The following is a 15,957-nucleotide window of genomic DNA, read 5'->3' as shown; positions in this document are numbered from 1 at the left end:
AATAATACTTTCTAAATTTAATTTATATTTAAAAATTTAATTTTAAATTTATATCCACGTCAAATTGAAAGACTACCACTATAGGATTTGCTATCAATCTTCTTAACAGTTGTTAACACAAGTTAAAGTGACAACTAAAGAGGTAAACTACGGATTTAACCTAAAGTTGCAAATTTTAATAGCATGACTCTCTCACTCAAAAGAACAGAAAATATGAGAAAACATGCATGATTTTCTTCATCGCAAAATCAAATCAATCGAAGTTCACAACAAACACCGAGACTGGATGAGGTGTCACCAGACTTGCATACCAATACCATCACTTACATATTATTACATCACGATCATCATCTACCTCATCTTTACAAAACTGTAGGAAAAGCAGATATAACTAAACCACAAATATGGATGGTGCCATCAACCATCTTCAGCTCTTTGTCTTCCTCTGTGTATGCTAGGGCATTCTTCCCAGCTCTTACAATAATAATTTCTTTTAAAGCCATCTCTTCTCCCATGCCAGGCATGTTAAATTTACAGCCTCTTGACCAAACACCGAGGACTGTAAGGAGATAACAGCATAAAAACACAAACCTATTTGATAAAGTCCCACAAATCACCATCCTCTCGCCGCTATCTCATGTATCTTCAAAACTAAATGAGCAGTTGTTAGTCTCACATGATAGGAATGGGAATGGGAATGTTGTCATTGTTATTAGTATGATGCATTTGCTTTTGCACTGCTTTAACCGCTATTACTCTTGCTGCATTTGCTGCTCTATTAGCTGCAGCAACTGCCTTGTTCACTCTCTCATCTACCTTGGCCACATCATAAGCTTTCTCTGCTGCCCTTCGAGCCTCCTGCGTATCATACCAATGATTATATACATAAAATCAGTCTTGACCAGTCGTTTCAGTGTTTCATGATTTGTGATGTCACAGAAAAATGATGATGACTGTAACAATCATGAAATGCGTTTCATTGCTAAGCATAATTCTTAACCACAAAACAAGCCAAGGAAAATTTTCGCAATCATCAAATTTTAACGAGTATTATGCCTCTCTTGTATGCGTTTTACAAGCTATGGTTCTAAAACTTGGGCTCCTCTTGGTACTTCTAAATTGCAAAAAGTGGCTCATCAATTTATCCAACTCTAGGTTTGCACCCTGATATTTCACATAAAAATCACCCAAGAACATGCAATTATTTTCCCTGCCATGCCAAATCAAACAGCTGAGAAGACCATAAGATAGGACTATCCAAATCAATGACAAGCAAAGTAGAAGATTATTACCTACAACACCAAATACCTCTTCATAGATATTTTAAAAAGGATTAAAAGTTAAAATTAGAGAAGTCAAAGTACCTGCACTGCATTTAGTACTTTTGAATGATAAACAGCTACAGGTGATACTGGATACGTAGAGTTCTGTGTGCTTGGGACATTAAGAACTCCATTTTGCCAATGACCAGATTGTGCTTCCCCATTTCTAAATGTATACATTCCAAGCCCTTGTCGCCTACCCTCATGCCAAGCACCCTCGTAGCAATGGCCATTTGCAAAACAATAGACACCAAATCCGTGCATCTTGTCTGCAAAATATTCCCCAGCATATGTATCTCCATTCCTAAATAGAGGAAATCAAAAGATTCAAATCAAAAATAGTACATTAAATACTAAACAATGATCATGAAGCAGATAGCTGGATATTCTTTAGAATTAAAAAGCACTCCTCACATTGCAAAGGTTCATTTAAACGTAATCATACTACACTTTCTGTACATTGCTTGATCTTCATTTAGATGAAACCTATCTACTATTCAAGCAAACAAAAGGGTTCTCAATCAGATCCAACAATATAGGGTGATCATGCAACAAAACCAATGCCAATTTCTAATCTCTACACCCTTATATTACTTCTCAACAAATGGTAGTACAATAAAGCATTATGAAGAAAAGATCATACAGAACCTACAAGCGTATTCCGACACCAAGAACCATGGCAAAATAAGAGTAAATCTCAAAATCAACAATTGATAACTAAAGCAACAATTAGAAACAGGAAAATTATTCATAGCATAAACCAGAAAGATGTAAAATAGAAACAAATCAAACCGATCTTTATGTTACCTAAAATGGTAATGTCCAAGTCCATGCTTGACTCCGCATTTGAATTCCCCAACATATCGACTTCCATCCTCACAAGTATGGATTCCACAGCCATGACCCTGCCCATTAGACCACTCACCTGCATAAACATCCCCAGTGTAGAACCTATAAACCCCAAATCCATGCCTAAGGCCCTGCTTATACTGCCCACGATACCGGCTTCCTCTAGCCCACGTTTCCACCCCATAGCCATCATACTTGCCATCCACCCAGTCCCCCTCGTATCGTCCACTCAAATAATAGTAATAAACGCCGCTCCCTGAACATTTCCCCTTATGAAACTCCCCTTCATAAACATCTCCATTGCTATAAACCTGAACCCAACACCCCGAATTCGCTCGCTTTTCAGATTTTGGTCGAGACCCAATTGACCAAAAAACAGGCAAATGAGGCCTCGAGAGTGAAGATGATGGCTTGAACTTAATTGGAAAAGAACGGGCTAAGAACAAACGAATAGAAGGAAGTCGAGGGAGAGCGAGGTTAAGGGAAAAAAGCAGCGCAGCGGAGAAAGCGAAAGCCGATAGGAAGTCAAGTAAAAAGGAGTGGCTTGGATGCGAAACTAGGAAGTAGAAAAAAGGGAGAGATAGAAGGAGGATTAAGCGTAGATGAACCCGGAGACAACGCAATTGCTTGAAACGACGGAGAATCCGATAAATGAAAGATTTAGCAGCAATGGAGAAGGAAAAAAAGGAAGCGGCATTAGGGGAACTGAAATGAGGGGGCGACGTAAAACGGTACAAGGTCGGGGTTTTTGTGAGAGAAGGCGTTTGGGCCAAAAGGGGTCTCTTGTAAGGCGTCGGCGAAGAAGAAGAAGAAGAAGAAGGGGATGAAGAAGCAGGCGCAATTGCGTCATTTTGGGGAGGGTTCTGGATAACTATCTGAGGGAAAACGGAAATTGGCGTCGCTGTTGTATCGGAAAGCTGATACACACTATGATGGTAATTAAAATGTTGCAGGTGATGAGATGGAAGACTATGATGATGATGATGTTGGTGGTGGTGGTGATGAACCGTTGAGGGTTTAGGATGAAAATCGGAAGAGACGCCGCTGCTTTCTTTTCCGATCTGAACTTCCGATTTCTTCTGATGCATTAAATACGTGAAAAACAACTTCCCCGAAACTCACCCCTTCTTTAAAAAAAAAAAAATTATTTTGCTTTCAATCAAATGGAATAAAATTTCAAATCTTCCTTTTCCTGGGTTTTCCCTTTGTTTGTGTGCAGTGGAGTGATTTTCTCTTTTTTCAATCTAGAAAAAGCCTTTCTTGGAGAAAATGTTTTCCTTTTATGTATATCTTATAATCCTTTTTTAAAAGAGCAATGCTTGCGTGGAATTTATTTATGCTAATCCATCCTTTTAAACCAGTCCAATACACACTTTCTTATTTTTCCTTTGAATTTCATCCCTCTTACCCTATAAATGTTCCTCCTTTTTTTTCTGTTACGACAACCTTAATGCCATAATATATATATAATTTATTATTTTTATTTATAAAATGCAATTTGTCCACTATTTTAAAAAAATATATGTTAAACATACTCGGTCACGAAATTATTTCTAAACCGACTTTGAGTTTTTAAAATTTCTAATTATTTTCTCCTATATTTATTTCTTTTACTTTTGTTGACTAAATCAGAGGAAGAAAAAAGATTAGCGTGAGAAGCACACAAATATGGTTTTGTTGAATCTTGATTTCTAAATAATTTTCAATTTTAAAGCACAACGTATCCTCAATTTATGTATGGATTTTTCCATTTAAATTTATCTTGATTTAATTATGTGATTTATGTTTGTATTTTATAATAATTAATTTTGATTATAATTTTTCAAATATATATTATTTATAATTGATAATACGCTCAGCAAAAGATATTTAAGAAATCAAAAGAATTGGATGGAATTTATTCTCTATTTAATTTTAATTTTTATAATATAAAATTTGTATTTAAAATCATTTTAAAAATTTATATAAGAATTATTGATTATGTTTATTTACTTCAAAAGTATTTTATTTTCGAAATAAAATCCCAAAATTAATATAAAAGCTAAAAATTAAATTCCATGAGAACAAAATCCTATTTGTAACTTCAAATAAAATGAAGGAGATGGGGGGAAGCCCGACTTCACTTGGGGAGAATGACAAAGGAGGAGTTGTTTACAATATAGCGGTTTAAACCTACCAATAACATGAATCCGACGTGGCTTCACCCCATTTATTTTTAAAAAAAGTAATTGGGCCCAATCCAAGCAGAGCGGAACTATTTTGTATTTTCGCCGCCATCGTAATATATAAATAAAAACATCCTTATTTTGAATGTGGAGTATGAACGAATAATAAGAGTCTAGATGAATTTATAATTTTGAAAAAAAAAAAAAAGGGTTGATGGCATGAGATTGAATGAATGAATGATGATGATGAAGAAGAAAAGGGTTTTTGGTGGATATATTGTTTTAGAATGGAAAAGGAAATATCAGTCTCACAATGAAAGCTTTGATCAAGTTAAGTACAAGCAGTTCTTCTTTTGGGAGTTGGGACCTATAATTCCAAAAAGAAAATTACCATATGTTTCCAGACTATTTGAAAACGACATGCCTACTTATACTGCTACAGTAGCATTTCTTTTTCCCCAACACTGCTACATGCTTTTCATCATGTGGTTAACCAACCTTCAAACCAAAAAGAATTGAGAAATAAATAATAATAATAATAATAATAATAATAAAATTAAGGGTTATTCAAGATTAAACTTGAGATCAATGTCCTTTTGTTATTTCACTTATGATTAAGGGGTAGAATTGAGTTTTTAAGAGGTAGGGAAAATATGACTGAGGAATCCACGTGTTGAAAAAGTTGGATAATTTTGCCCAGCCTTCGGGTCAGTTCTTCATTGCTTTTAAAAAGTGCTTTTGAGAAGTGCTGTGGAAAAGTGCTTTTTAGAAGTGCTTTTAAGAGGTGCTTTTGAAAATTTTGAGTGTTTGGCATTGCTGTTAAAAAGTGCTTTTGAAGAATAAAATGTCCATTTTAGACATTATATTATAAAGTAACAAATATGTATTTAAATAATGTTCAAATTAGTTAATATTATGATATTTTAGCAAAAATATAAAAAATTTTATTATAACTTATTATTAATATTTTAATATATAATATTAATTTTAAATATTTCTAAGTAATTAAAATTATTTTTATTTTAATTAATGCTTTTAACACATTTGTATTATTTTATTTTAAAATGTATTTGAATATATAACTCATATTATATATTCAAATAACATAGAAAACATAAAACTAACAAATTAAAATATTACATATATTTGGATTGAAGTTTTAAAAAGGATAATATATAAATACTAAAAATTTTACAATAGCATTTACAATTTAAAGTGAATTCTTTAAACTAGAAGCTATAGCATCTCTTGTTAATTCTATTTATGTAATTAATATTTATGTAATTATAAGTTTGTAATTAATATTTATGTAATTATAAGTTTGTAATTAATATTTATGTAATTAATATTTATGATTTTAGTCCCTTTGTTTCATTCAAGAAAATCTAACTCAGTTTTGTTTCAAAAAAGAAAAATCAACTCAGTCAAAAGACCTTTTACATTCTTTTCTTCTCTCACGCCTCCTCTGCCAAGAATATGTTGCTCATCTTAGAAGGAAAAGTAGTGGATTTTCTAGAGGGGCTTCAATTTACAGAGGAGTAACAAGGTTAGTATATTGAAACTCATCAACCCTTTTTTTATTATTTTTGTAAGATTTCATATATTCATTCTTTTATATCTTAAGCTTGGAATCATGGAATCAAAGAATTGGAATTGGATTTGAAGATAGGCTTTGATTGACTGAAAACGGTGAGTGAGAGATGGGGTTGCTGATAGGGTTGCTGCTCCACTTTTCAATCGTTTTTCATTTTGTTGATTCTGGAAAATTTTGCTGCTTGTCCTTAATGCTGTCTGCTATATATAATTATTGCAGTCAGCTACTAAATATGAATCTCTCTGGAACTTTAGCGCCTGAACTTGGCCAACTTTCTCACCTCAAAATACTGTGAGTTTGTTATATCTTAAATGTTCTTGACACATAATTTCCAGTAGAGCTAACTCCTTTTCTCTTTTTGTTTGTGGAAGACATTTCATGTGGAATGAATTGACTGGTAATATACCGAAGGAGATAGGACATATCTCTACCTTAAGACTCCTGTAAGTTGGATTTTTCTTATTCCTTCTTCTTCTTCACTAAAGAAATATGAGGTAATAATAAGTTTCTCAGCCAAAGATCAATTTTATATGGTGCAAAGATCCATTTAAAGTTGTTAAAATATATAAATGAAAGGCTCTTTGAGTTTGAAGATGAAGTGGTTGTCCAAAAATAAAGAGAAAAACGTGATATTTGTTAGTTAAGAAGCAGAGGAACAAAGAACCAGCGAGAGAAGAGATGAGAGCAAAGAAGTAAAAGACCAGCTAAGAAGCAGCAGTAGTTTGTGTGTGGGGCTAAAAAAGTAAAAGATCAGTTAAGAAGCACTTTTTGGCCGGAAAAGCAGAAATTTTCTGCGTTTTCATCTGCCCAAAAGTGCTTTAGAAAAGCTAGTGTACTGGCCTCAAATGAAATATGTTCTCTGTTACTTTTCACCCAAAAGCACTTTTGGGTGTAAAAGTGCTTTTCAACCAGATTAAAGAACGGGGCCTTCATCTTTCCATAACGCAAAATGCAGTCGTGTTTGGTTTCTCGGCACCATCAGGCAAACAAACAAAACCACCCGAATTTCCAACTTTCTCACTAATTGATTATTATATTGAAGAGGAAATCATTTTGTAAAATGACTACTTTTTTCCCCACTTTGTTTCACCTGGAAAGGATATTATTTGTTGTAAATCATGAATTATTCAAAAACAAAATACAATGCAATTTGTAATTCATATGACTCTTTGACGGTATCTTTTGATTATTCCATATTTTTCAAAGATGGTGAGTTTATGCACGCTGCAGCGCCGAGAGATAACATGAGTCGGACATGATCATTTTGTAAAATGACTACTTTTTTCCCCACTTTGTTTCACCTGGAAAGGATATTATTTGTTGTAAATCATGAATTATTCAAAAACAAAATACAATGCAATTTGTAATTCATATGACTCTTTGACGGTATCTTTTGATTATTCCATATTTTTCAAAGATGGTGAGTTTATGCGCTGCAGTATGAGAGATAACATGAGCCGGACATGATCATTTTGTAAAATGACTACTTTTTTCCCCACTTTGTTTCACCTGGAAAGGATATTATTTGTTGTAAATCATGAATTATTCAAAAACAAAATACAATGCAATTTGTAATTCATATGACTCTTTGACGGTATCTTTTGATTATTCCATATTTTTCAAAGATGGTGAGTTTATACGCTGCAATATCGAGAGATAACATGAGCGGACATGATCATGTTGTAAAATGACTACTTTTTCCCCACTTTGTTTCACCTGGAAAGGATATTATTTGTTGTAAATCATGAATTATTCAAAAACAAAATACAATGCAATTTGTAATTCATATGACTCTTTGACGGTATCTTTTGATTATTCCATATTTTTCAAAGATGGTGAGTTTATGCACGCTGCAGCGCCGAGAGATAACATGAGCCGGCCATGTCCGTAGGGTAGGAGTATGTTGCCAGGAAGCAGCAAGCGACCAACACACAAGTTACGCAATGAAGGAACGCTTGTTTGTCCACGCGGTCAGGGGAAAACCAAAATTCATACCTACTCTATAGTCTAGGATGGCAAGGGTTTACCTTACCATTACTACTGCAGTGCAAATGCACAATAAAGAAAGAAAACACGTTGCTCAAAAACATGGGGCTACTACACCTGCAACTGGATATAGTTATCTTTAGGGAATACATTCAGAACAATCCTCAACCCACGATAAAAGAAACACGCTTACAAATGCTCTGTTCAATTCATTAATAAATTCTAGGGTAGATACATAAATATTTGTGCTCAACTAACAGAGCCATGTTTCATTGCCATTTAAATCCTCCTACCAATTCTTTTTCTCTGCACTTCATTTCCTGCATGTTAGGGCATCCACGGCAGTGAAAGAATCACCAGGCTATGTGAAAATTGCCTGCTACTGTCCATCCGACTATAGGAGATCTCAGCTCAACTTACATACAGCTTGCGGTTACTGTATCACATCAGGGCTTATGGATCTTGAAGCCAAAAACTCTTGGGATGTAGTTTTGGGCTGGCTTTTGTGGCATTAGGTGTCCATATGTCATTAGAAAAAGATGTGGAAATGTTGTTCCAAAATATGCTCCATCAATATCTTGTTAATGTCAAAGAAAATTAAGCTGTAAAACAAAAGGAATAACATCCATGATATGGTTAAAAGCAAATAGGAATAACTAACAAGTCATACCAATTGCTTGGTTCCACCAACCCAGAGATATTGTTAAAGTGCATTTCACAAGCACGGGTACCTAGCATCTCATAACTTCATAATGTCCGTTCATCCGAGAAATTCCTTGAAACTTTAAGATTCTACAAAATCCTAGCAGTTTCATAGTTTTTGGGATGGAGCTGCGGATATATTCACACTGCATAGACAAAATGCAAACATAGCAACAAGGGAAAATAATAGGGTTTCTCCCGCTAAAGTCGGTGCCGGACCAGTCCCACAAAATCCATCATCAAATATAGATACAGAATGTGATAAAAAGCCAATTTCATTTAGGCAAAGCATGCACTGAAATACATACATCCAAATAAAGCCAATAATGATTCCCATGATAGAATTAGCACAAGTCACCAATCACCCTCCTAATTCTCTAGGATATGATCAAAATGAGGCCTAATATGACCTACGAGATATGATGATAATCCATTCAAATTATAAGCAATTTCATAGCTTTACTACTTGGGGGCAAAATTGATATGCAAGGACAAGGAAGGCAGTTCAAAACAAAAGAATGACTGATTTCAGTAAGATGTAAGTAGGATGTCCGTCAGATGTCACAAGCAAGCTTAATATAGTAAAGAAGTCACTCTATAGTTATTGTAGTTCTAAAACAAGTAAATTTGTTACTCTCCATTAAAAGCCTGTAAAGTTGCAGATGAAATTAAAAAGGATACTGCCTTGATATTTGGATCGAGGATAATATATATCTTCACATTTTGGACAGTAGACTTTCACAGTACTTGAACGAGGAATATCTGACTGGCCAACTGGAAGACAATGTTGTCCACAGCAGAAAGCTCTTGGGCATCTCCCAAAATCATAGTTTTTGTATTTCTCCAACTGAAACAGAAGTTGGAAGTAACTTTGTAAACAAGATATGACAAAGTCAACAGAGAGCAAAAGAAAATACGGAATAAATAACAGCAATTTTACCATAGCAGACATTCCCTTGCTAGTTAATATGTAACGGACATGTATAAGACCATACAACATCTCAGCTGCCGATTCAACCAATTCATTCTGATCTTCAGTGAACATATCACCTATAAAACCCAAAAGATGTCTATTTAAGAGCAAGAATCAATGTGCATGGATGATTGACAAGTTCATATAAACAACAGTACCATCAGTACACTACAGGGATGATGCATATAAACAATAAAAAGCAAAAAAAAAAAAGTACGTAGATATAGATAATAGCATTATAACTGCAAACTACATGGTCAGAAATGCTATGTGAAACACAAGCTTTGAAACAACTGCAATAATATGTTTCCTCAATGCACTTAGAGTGACATTTCTGGTGTTCAGATTCTGCAGCAATAGCAAAAATTCAAAAGTATAGTAAAAAAGGCTTTTGACAATGAGAAAAACGGAACATCAAATAAGGTTGTGCATTCTCCGTATAGACTACTATACAAGTCCCGGTCAGAAGATAAGACATATAACAAGTCTAGTAATGGGTAATGGCATATAATCAGATTAACATTCAGCAAGTTACAGAGTCGGTCAACATTCGTCTTAATGTGGGCCATAAGTAACCAAACAACCAAAATAAATTTGAATGCCTCCCAAAAAAAACTTTCATCCATCATTTTAAATTCTTTCCTAGTGAAAATCCTCATGAAGGCCCAAAATAGCATACTTATGGACTTATGAATCGAAGAGGCAAAGAAATCTGTTAAAGACTGGTTTGAATTTGGAAAATAATATCATCTCTATGAATGAATATCAAATCAATCAAAATTCATAATTTCACATTACCGCATTACAAAAGTGCTTACCATGGGAAGATTCAACATCCAATATTAAATCGAGCGCATAGCCATAGTACGGAACTTGACTGCTCAACCCGCAAAGATTAAAATCATCTTGGATGTAGTCATCATCAACTTCACAGAAAAACTCATTGCCGCGCAAATTGCAAAACCATGAGATCCAAGATGTGTCATCTCCATCAGAACCACTAACATCTGATTCTTCACTGTCTGTTTCAGACTCCTCTGCAATCAAGGACAACATTAACAGTAACTGAGAAGAACCTTACGTTTAATAGTTTTCTTATCAATCATGATTGATGACCTCGATAGTCTATGCCCTGTCTTAGGAAAAACATATCAAGAAGGAAAAATGAAAACTACATAGAAGTATAATGAAATAAAACCTACTTTCAGTAGGCCAAGATCCCAATAATTTGGCTTTAAAAATGCACTTTGTAAATGGATGAGGTTAAGTACGAAATTCTGCAAATAATCATACTTAACAAAGGAATTAGTATTTAAACACTTTTCACATACAAATACACCAACATATCACCTCGGAGCTGCCGACAAATGCTTAAAAACCTAGATCCTACCAAATCAAATTAACTCGAAAATATGTCAATACATCCTCAGCAACATACGATTCGTCACAAATTAATCAAAAGAAAGTGAAAGACAAGTAACTAACCATCACATTTGGCTTTGGAGAGAGGTGCAGAGCGTGAATCACGATGGTCAAGCTGGGATTTACCAGTGGAAGTTGAAGGAACAGAGGATCTTTCTTTGTCTTTTCTGTTGAAGCCCCTCGAAGTGGATGGAGACGACTTCTCTAGATGCTTGTCGAGCACATCGTTTAATCGCTTCCGATCAAACGGTCCTCCAACAAGCTCCGATTTCGAAGACCCTCCTCCTCGATCTCTATGACTGTACATAGCTTTTATTTATTGTTATTATTTTTCACCACCCAATTTCCAATTGCTATTAATGGTTTAAAAGTTCAAGCTTACATTGCGGGGAGAGTGAGAACCTAGAATTGAGAAATAAAGGGGAGGGGGTTGCAGGTCGGAGGAGGAAATGGCGGCCGTTTTCTTGGAGAAGTGAAAAAGGAAAACGAGGCTGGATGAAGCGGATATGAAGGATGAGAAGCAGGTAACGTAGGGCTGAAGACGGAGAAAACTAGGGTTTCTGAATACGAAAGGGAGAAACACGAGCTCCTCAAGGTGCTCCCTCTGTCTCTCTTGTTTTCTTGCCCTTTGCTTGCTGCAGCTGCCTCCGTAATTTTTTTCCCTTTCCGATTTCATTTCTCGATTTTTCTGGGATTAATTGCACTTCACATCCTCAAATTATGGTTCGCATTTTAAACTCATCTCTGGACTCCAAAATATTCTAATTAAATCCTAGTATATTTATATAGTATCAATCATGTCCTTCAATCACCCATACCCAAATGGTAATGCGAGCTCAAATCTTATGCGGAATAAATTGTAAATCTTATTAAGCAAATAACTTAAATTTGGTGTGTTAAATAAAAAACCGGCTTCCCTACGTTTTATTTGCACCGTTTTTTAACCTCCTATATCCGAACTAATAATAAATAATGTTCATATATGCTTATTTAACACTAATTTTGGTTAAACTGATAAAATATTATAACTAATATTCAATTTTATTCACCATAAGTTGTAAGTAAAGTGATAGAAAATTATGTATAAATAGTAGTATAATTACTGAGATACATTTAAAGAAATACTGTTAAGGGATATGTTTGATATGTGTGTCATGTTTACTAATTTAAATAAATTGTATAATTATAAATTCAGATTTTCCTCGTAAAAAGAAATTAACGGTACGTTTGGTTCACTGTAATGGAATAAAGATGTAATTGAATAGAGCTGTAATGGAATAAAGTTGTAATTAGTAATTTATTTGTTTGACTGAATGAAATGGAATAGAAGTGTAATAGTATTCTTATATTTGGTTGAATGGAATGGTGTTGTAATAGCATAAGGAAAAAATAAACTAAAATGACTAGAATACCCTTAATGAATTTTTGTAGGTAGATGATTATTGTTATTGTTATTAAACTTTAATAAGATTATTATTAAAATAATAAATAATTTAACCATATTTTAACATAATTATTATTAAATATAATTTAATAAAATAAATATATAATTTTATAAAATTCTTAATATAATTATTATTATATGAATTAAAAAGCATAATATATAATACTATAAAAATAATATATAATCTATTTTATTATTTTTAAACTGCAATGCGTGTTTAATGTGCTAAAATATCATTAGTGAATCAAATAATTTAATTATTCTACAATAAAAAACAAAATATTAGAAGTAATAAATAACTTGAGAATTATATTTCACATCCAAACATAACATTCTTATATTAACAAAAAGTTACATGATTTTATTAGTTTATATGTAATATCACATAAACAAAATATTAGTTTATATTTCACATCCAAACATAACATAAACCTTAGCGATCTCGTATGACACGACTTTGTTTTCAGTAAGATCACACTTGTTTCCAACCAGTAGTTTGTTAACATTATCACTAGCATAACGATCAATTTCGTTCAGCCACTGCTTGACATTGTTGAAGCTTTCTTGGTCTGTCACATCATAAACAACCTAATAGGGGAGCCACCAGTAAATGAGAAAGAAAAAGATATAAGAACAGATGTTTATGAGAAGCATAAATAAGCAGTGGAAGCCACAAAGTTGGAACTGAAAGGAGAAAAATTAGAAAGGAAAGGATCACCCACAATTATGCCATGAGCCCCACGGTAGTAGTTGCTAGTGATTGTCCTAAATCGTTCTTGTCCAGCAGTGTCCCACTGTACATTTAACCAAAGAACAAATTAACTAGTAAAACGCAAAGTTAAACTGAAAACACACAAAAATGATTAAACCAAAAAAGGAAAAAAAGGAAATAGCAGTACAGCATGCTAAAACATACAATTTGAAGTTTAATGGTCTTTCCATCCTGCTCCACAGTGCGTATTTTCTACCCAAAAAGAAAACTAGAAGACAAGAAATTAGAATAATTATAACAGCCTAATTTTCAGTAGTGTCGGAAATAGTGATTTGGGATCACTAAATCAGACAAGTAAGCTTGAAATTTTAATAAATTAATAATTATGGTTCAAGTGTGAATTTAGAAGAGTTTTTGAATTAGTAAATTTTGTGATTTAAAAAGAATTTAATAGGTAAATTGGGTCTAAAATGAGGTATCGAGACCTCAAATTCATAAGCCACACCATAAATATTTTTATACATATTTATGAAGTGTCATTGAGTTAGTATTAAAGTTTCGTTAGAAAATTTTAACGTTGGGATAGTCAATTAATTAAAAAGGACTAAATTGAAAATAGTGCAAAATTTGTTAAATTGTGACTAAATAGCTTAAGTGACTAATAAAGAGGGATTTAAAAGGCAATCAGGCCCAAATTATATGGGCTGGACGGTTTGGGCAAGAAAATAATGAGAAACAAGGGCAAAATTGGAAATTTTACAAATTAAACATATAAAACAAAGACAAAATTGAAAAATCTAGAGATTTCATCATTTTTCTTCAGCCAAAACGCCATAGGAGAGATTTTTAAAGCTTTTTTTTCATATTTTTCATCATATAAGTTCAATTTTGCCTTTTCTTTGTAATTTTCATGTTTTGTGACTTTTACAATTAAGTCCAACTATTGAATTCATTTGTTTTTATTCTATGAATGATTTTGAAAGTTACCATGAGTGAGTACTGGAATTTTCTGATGAATTATCATAGATTTGAAGTTTTAATTTCATTATATTGTGATTTTATTAAGTGATCTTAGTAGAAAATAATTTTTAGGACCTAATTGTGAAAAAGCTAGGAATTGGAGTTTTGTACTGAAATTATAAATATCAAAGGCTGTATAATAGCCTAAAATGATTAGATAAAGTGTTATTTGAGGAAAAATTAGTTCAATTAAAGTGTTAATTGAGTAGGGACTAAATTGTAAAAATTGTAAATTTTAGGGTAAAGGTGTAATTTCAAAAATTAAAGGGCATAAATTGCGAAGTGAATTAGTATTGAATTAGATGCTAATGAATGGAAAATTTATATTATAGATCGGGAATCCGAAGATAAACGCAGAAAAGAGAAAATATTAAACTAGTCCCTGGATTTTTACAAATTCTACTGATTGGCCTAGGTAAGTTCACATGGATAATTTTAATGAATTTTTATGAAAATTTCATGAATTCTATAGTATGTTATTGTATATGAATGTTATTAAACTGAGATAATTGTGAAAATATGAATGTTTGAATAAAAGTTCTAATTTAGTGGAACATTGGATTGAGTACTTTCGTTCAGTGACTCATACGCATTGACGGAAAAGACTATGGTTGGACCATAGCTGGGCTATGACATCGGTGTGATATGTGCTTCCGTGTAAGACCATGGCTGGGCTATGACTTTGGTGTGTGATATGTGATTATATGCAATACCATAGTTATACTATGGCATTGTGAAAACGAAGTACTCAATTCCGTAACCGTCCCCTAAATTGATTAAGAAAAGTAAGCGATAAATGGACCCAAGAAATTGAAATTGATTATTATTTTATATTGAGCTTAATTAAGTAAATATTGAGGTAAGTAATTTTATTGAATTGAATGAGAAATATGTGTTAGTATTGACTTATGTTATATGTGTTATTAAAAGTAAAATATATTGATACATAAAATTTTGCGCTAATGACTAAATTACAAAATATATAAAAGTGATATGTGAAATACATGATAAGGATGATTAGTGAATTATGGATGAATAATGAATTTAGAAATATATTACATGTATTAAAGATAGTGAAGATATAAGTATACGGATTATCGGTGCAAGGATTAAATTGTAAATTATATAGAAGCATTATGCGAAAAGTGTAAATGTGATATATGTGCATAATATAATTTGTCCAAGTAGAAGAGATTAGAACTACTAGAATATTAGTGGCATGCCATTAAGTAACCTTAGCGCGCTCTCTGATTATTACCAAATCAATGCTCTCTGATTATTAGCACATTAGTGCTCTCTGATTATTAGCACGTTAGTGCTCTTCGATTAGCACATCTATGCTCTCTGTATAGCACTTAAGTGCTCTCTGTTCATTAGTGCATAATAATGCACATCTGTATTTATTACGTTTATCCGGTATGTTCTATAAAGTCTACTTCGGGCTAAGAATATGAAATAGTGAATTGAAAATAGAATGTGAAATATGTTGCAAATATATGGAATATATGAGTTATATACTCATAAAATGACTATGGAATTGATATTGCAATTGTATAATGAAATGTGAAATAAATTGTGAAAAGCTATTTATACAGCAAGCATGAGAATTGAAATATTTGTGAAACAAATGAGATATGATATGGTTGTTGTAATAAACTCAAGTGTGACATGTCGAGAAAATAAGTTTATCAAAGTTGAATTTATATAATATATGTGCAAGTATGCTAACCAGTGTGGTTGCTTGATGCATAGGCAAGTGCCAAGCCAT

General features: G+C 32.9%; 3 protein-coding genes and 1 long non-coding RNA gene across 5 annotated transcripts; 1 reads left to right on the top strand and 3 right to left on the bottom strand.

Annotated features, from left to right (window-relative positions):
- Positions 1-214: 214 nt before the first annotated feature.
- LOC105802522 (hypothetical protein) lies at positions 215-3,425 on the bottom strand. Its single transcript, XM_012634208.2, has 3 exons — positions 2,130-3,425; positions 1,365-1,626; positions 215-858 (listed from the first exon to the last, which is right to left on the bottom strand). Exons 1-3 carry the CDS (start codon positions 3,257-3,259, stop codon positions 673-675), a joined length of 1,578 nt encoding a protein of 525 aa, XP_012489662.1. The 5' UTR covers positions 3,260-3,425; the 3' UTR covers positions 215-672.
- A 2,202-nt stretch (positions 3,426-5,627) lies between these two features.
- On the top strand, positions 5,628-7,098 carry LOC105802536 (uncharacterized). 2 transcript variants are annotated; one of them, XR_008191368.1, is made up of 5 exons: positions 5,628-5,882; positions 5,961-6,025; positions 6,150-6,221; positions 6,302-6,373; positions 6,571-7,098. It is a non-coding gene; the product is annotated as an uncharacterized LOC105802536 (long non-coding RNA). The 2 variants fall into 2 exon arrangements; XR_001136211.2 differs by having other exon boundaries at positions 5,633-5,882; positions 6,302-7,098.
- An 891-nt stretch (positions 7,099-7,989) lies between these two features.
- LOC105802525 (putative casein kinase II subunit beta-4) lies at positions 7,990-11,688 on the bottom strand. Its single transcript, XM_012634216.2, has 5 exons — positions 11,077-11,688; positions 10,410-10,628; positions 9,559-9,668; positions 9,300-9,465; positions 7,990-8,493 (listed from the first exon to the last, which is right to left on the bottom strand). The coding sequence occupies exons 1-5, from the start codon at positions 11,318-11,320 to the stop codon at positions 8,363-8,365; spliced, it is 870 nt and encodes a 289-aa protein (XP_012489670.1). The 5' UTR covers positions 11,321-11,688; the 3' UTR covers positions 7,990-8,362.
- A 1,132-nt stretch (positions 11,689-12,820) lies between these two features.
- LOC105802537 (ras-related protein RIC1-like) lies at positions 12,821-15,957 on the bottom strand. Its single transcript, XM_052623704.1, has 4 exons — positions 15,919-15,957; positions 13,374-13,421; positions 13,180-13,251; positions 12,821-13,045 (listed from the first exon to the last, which is right to left on the bottom strand). The coding sequence occupies exons 1-4, from the start codon at positions 15,955-15,957 to the stop codon at positions 12,860-12,862; spliced, it is 345 nt and encodes a 114-aa protein (XP_052479664.1). The 3' UTR covers positions 12,821-12,859.

Source organism: Gossypium raimondii, chromosome 11 (assembly GCF_025698545.1).
Source record: "Gossypium raimondii isolate GPD5lz chromosome 11, ASM2569854v1, whole genome shotgun sequence".
Taxonomy (NCBI): domain Eukaryota; kingdom Viridiplantae; phylum Streptophyta; class Magnoliopsida; order Malvales; family Malvaceae; genus Gossypium; species Gossypium raimondii.
This window is presented reverse-complemented; position numbering and strand designations above follow the sequence as displayed.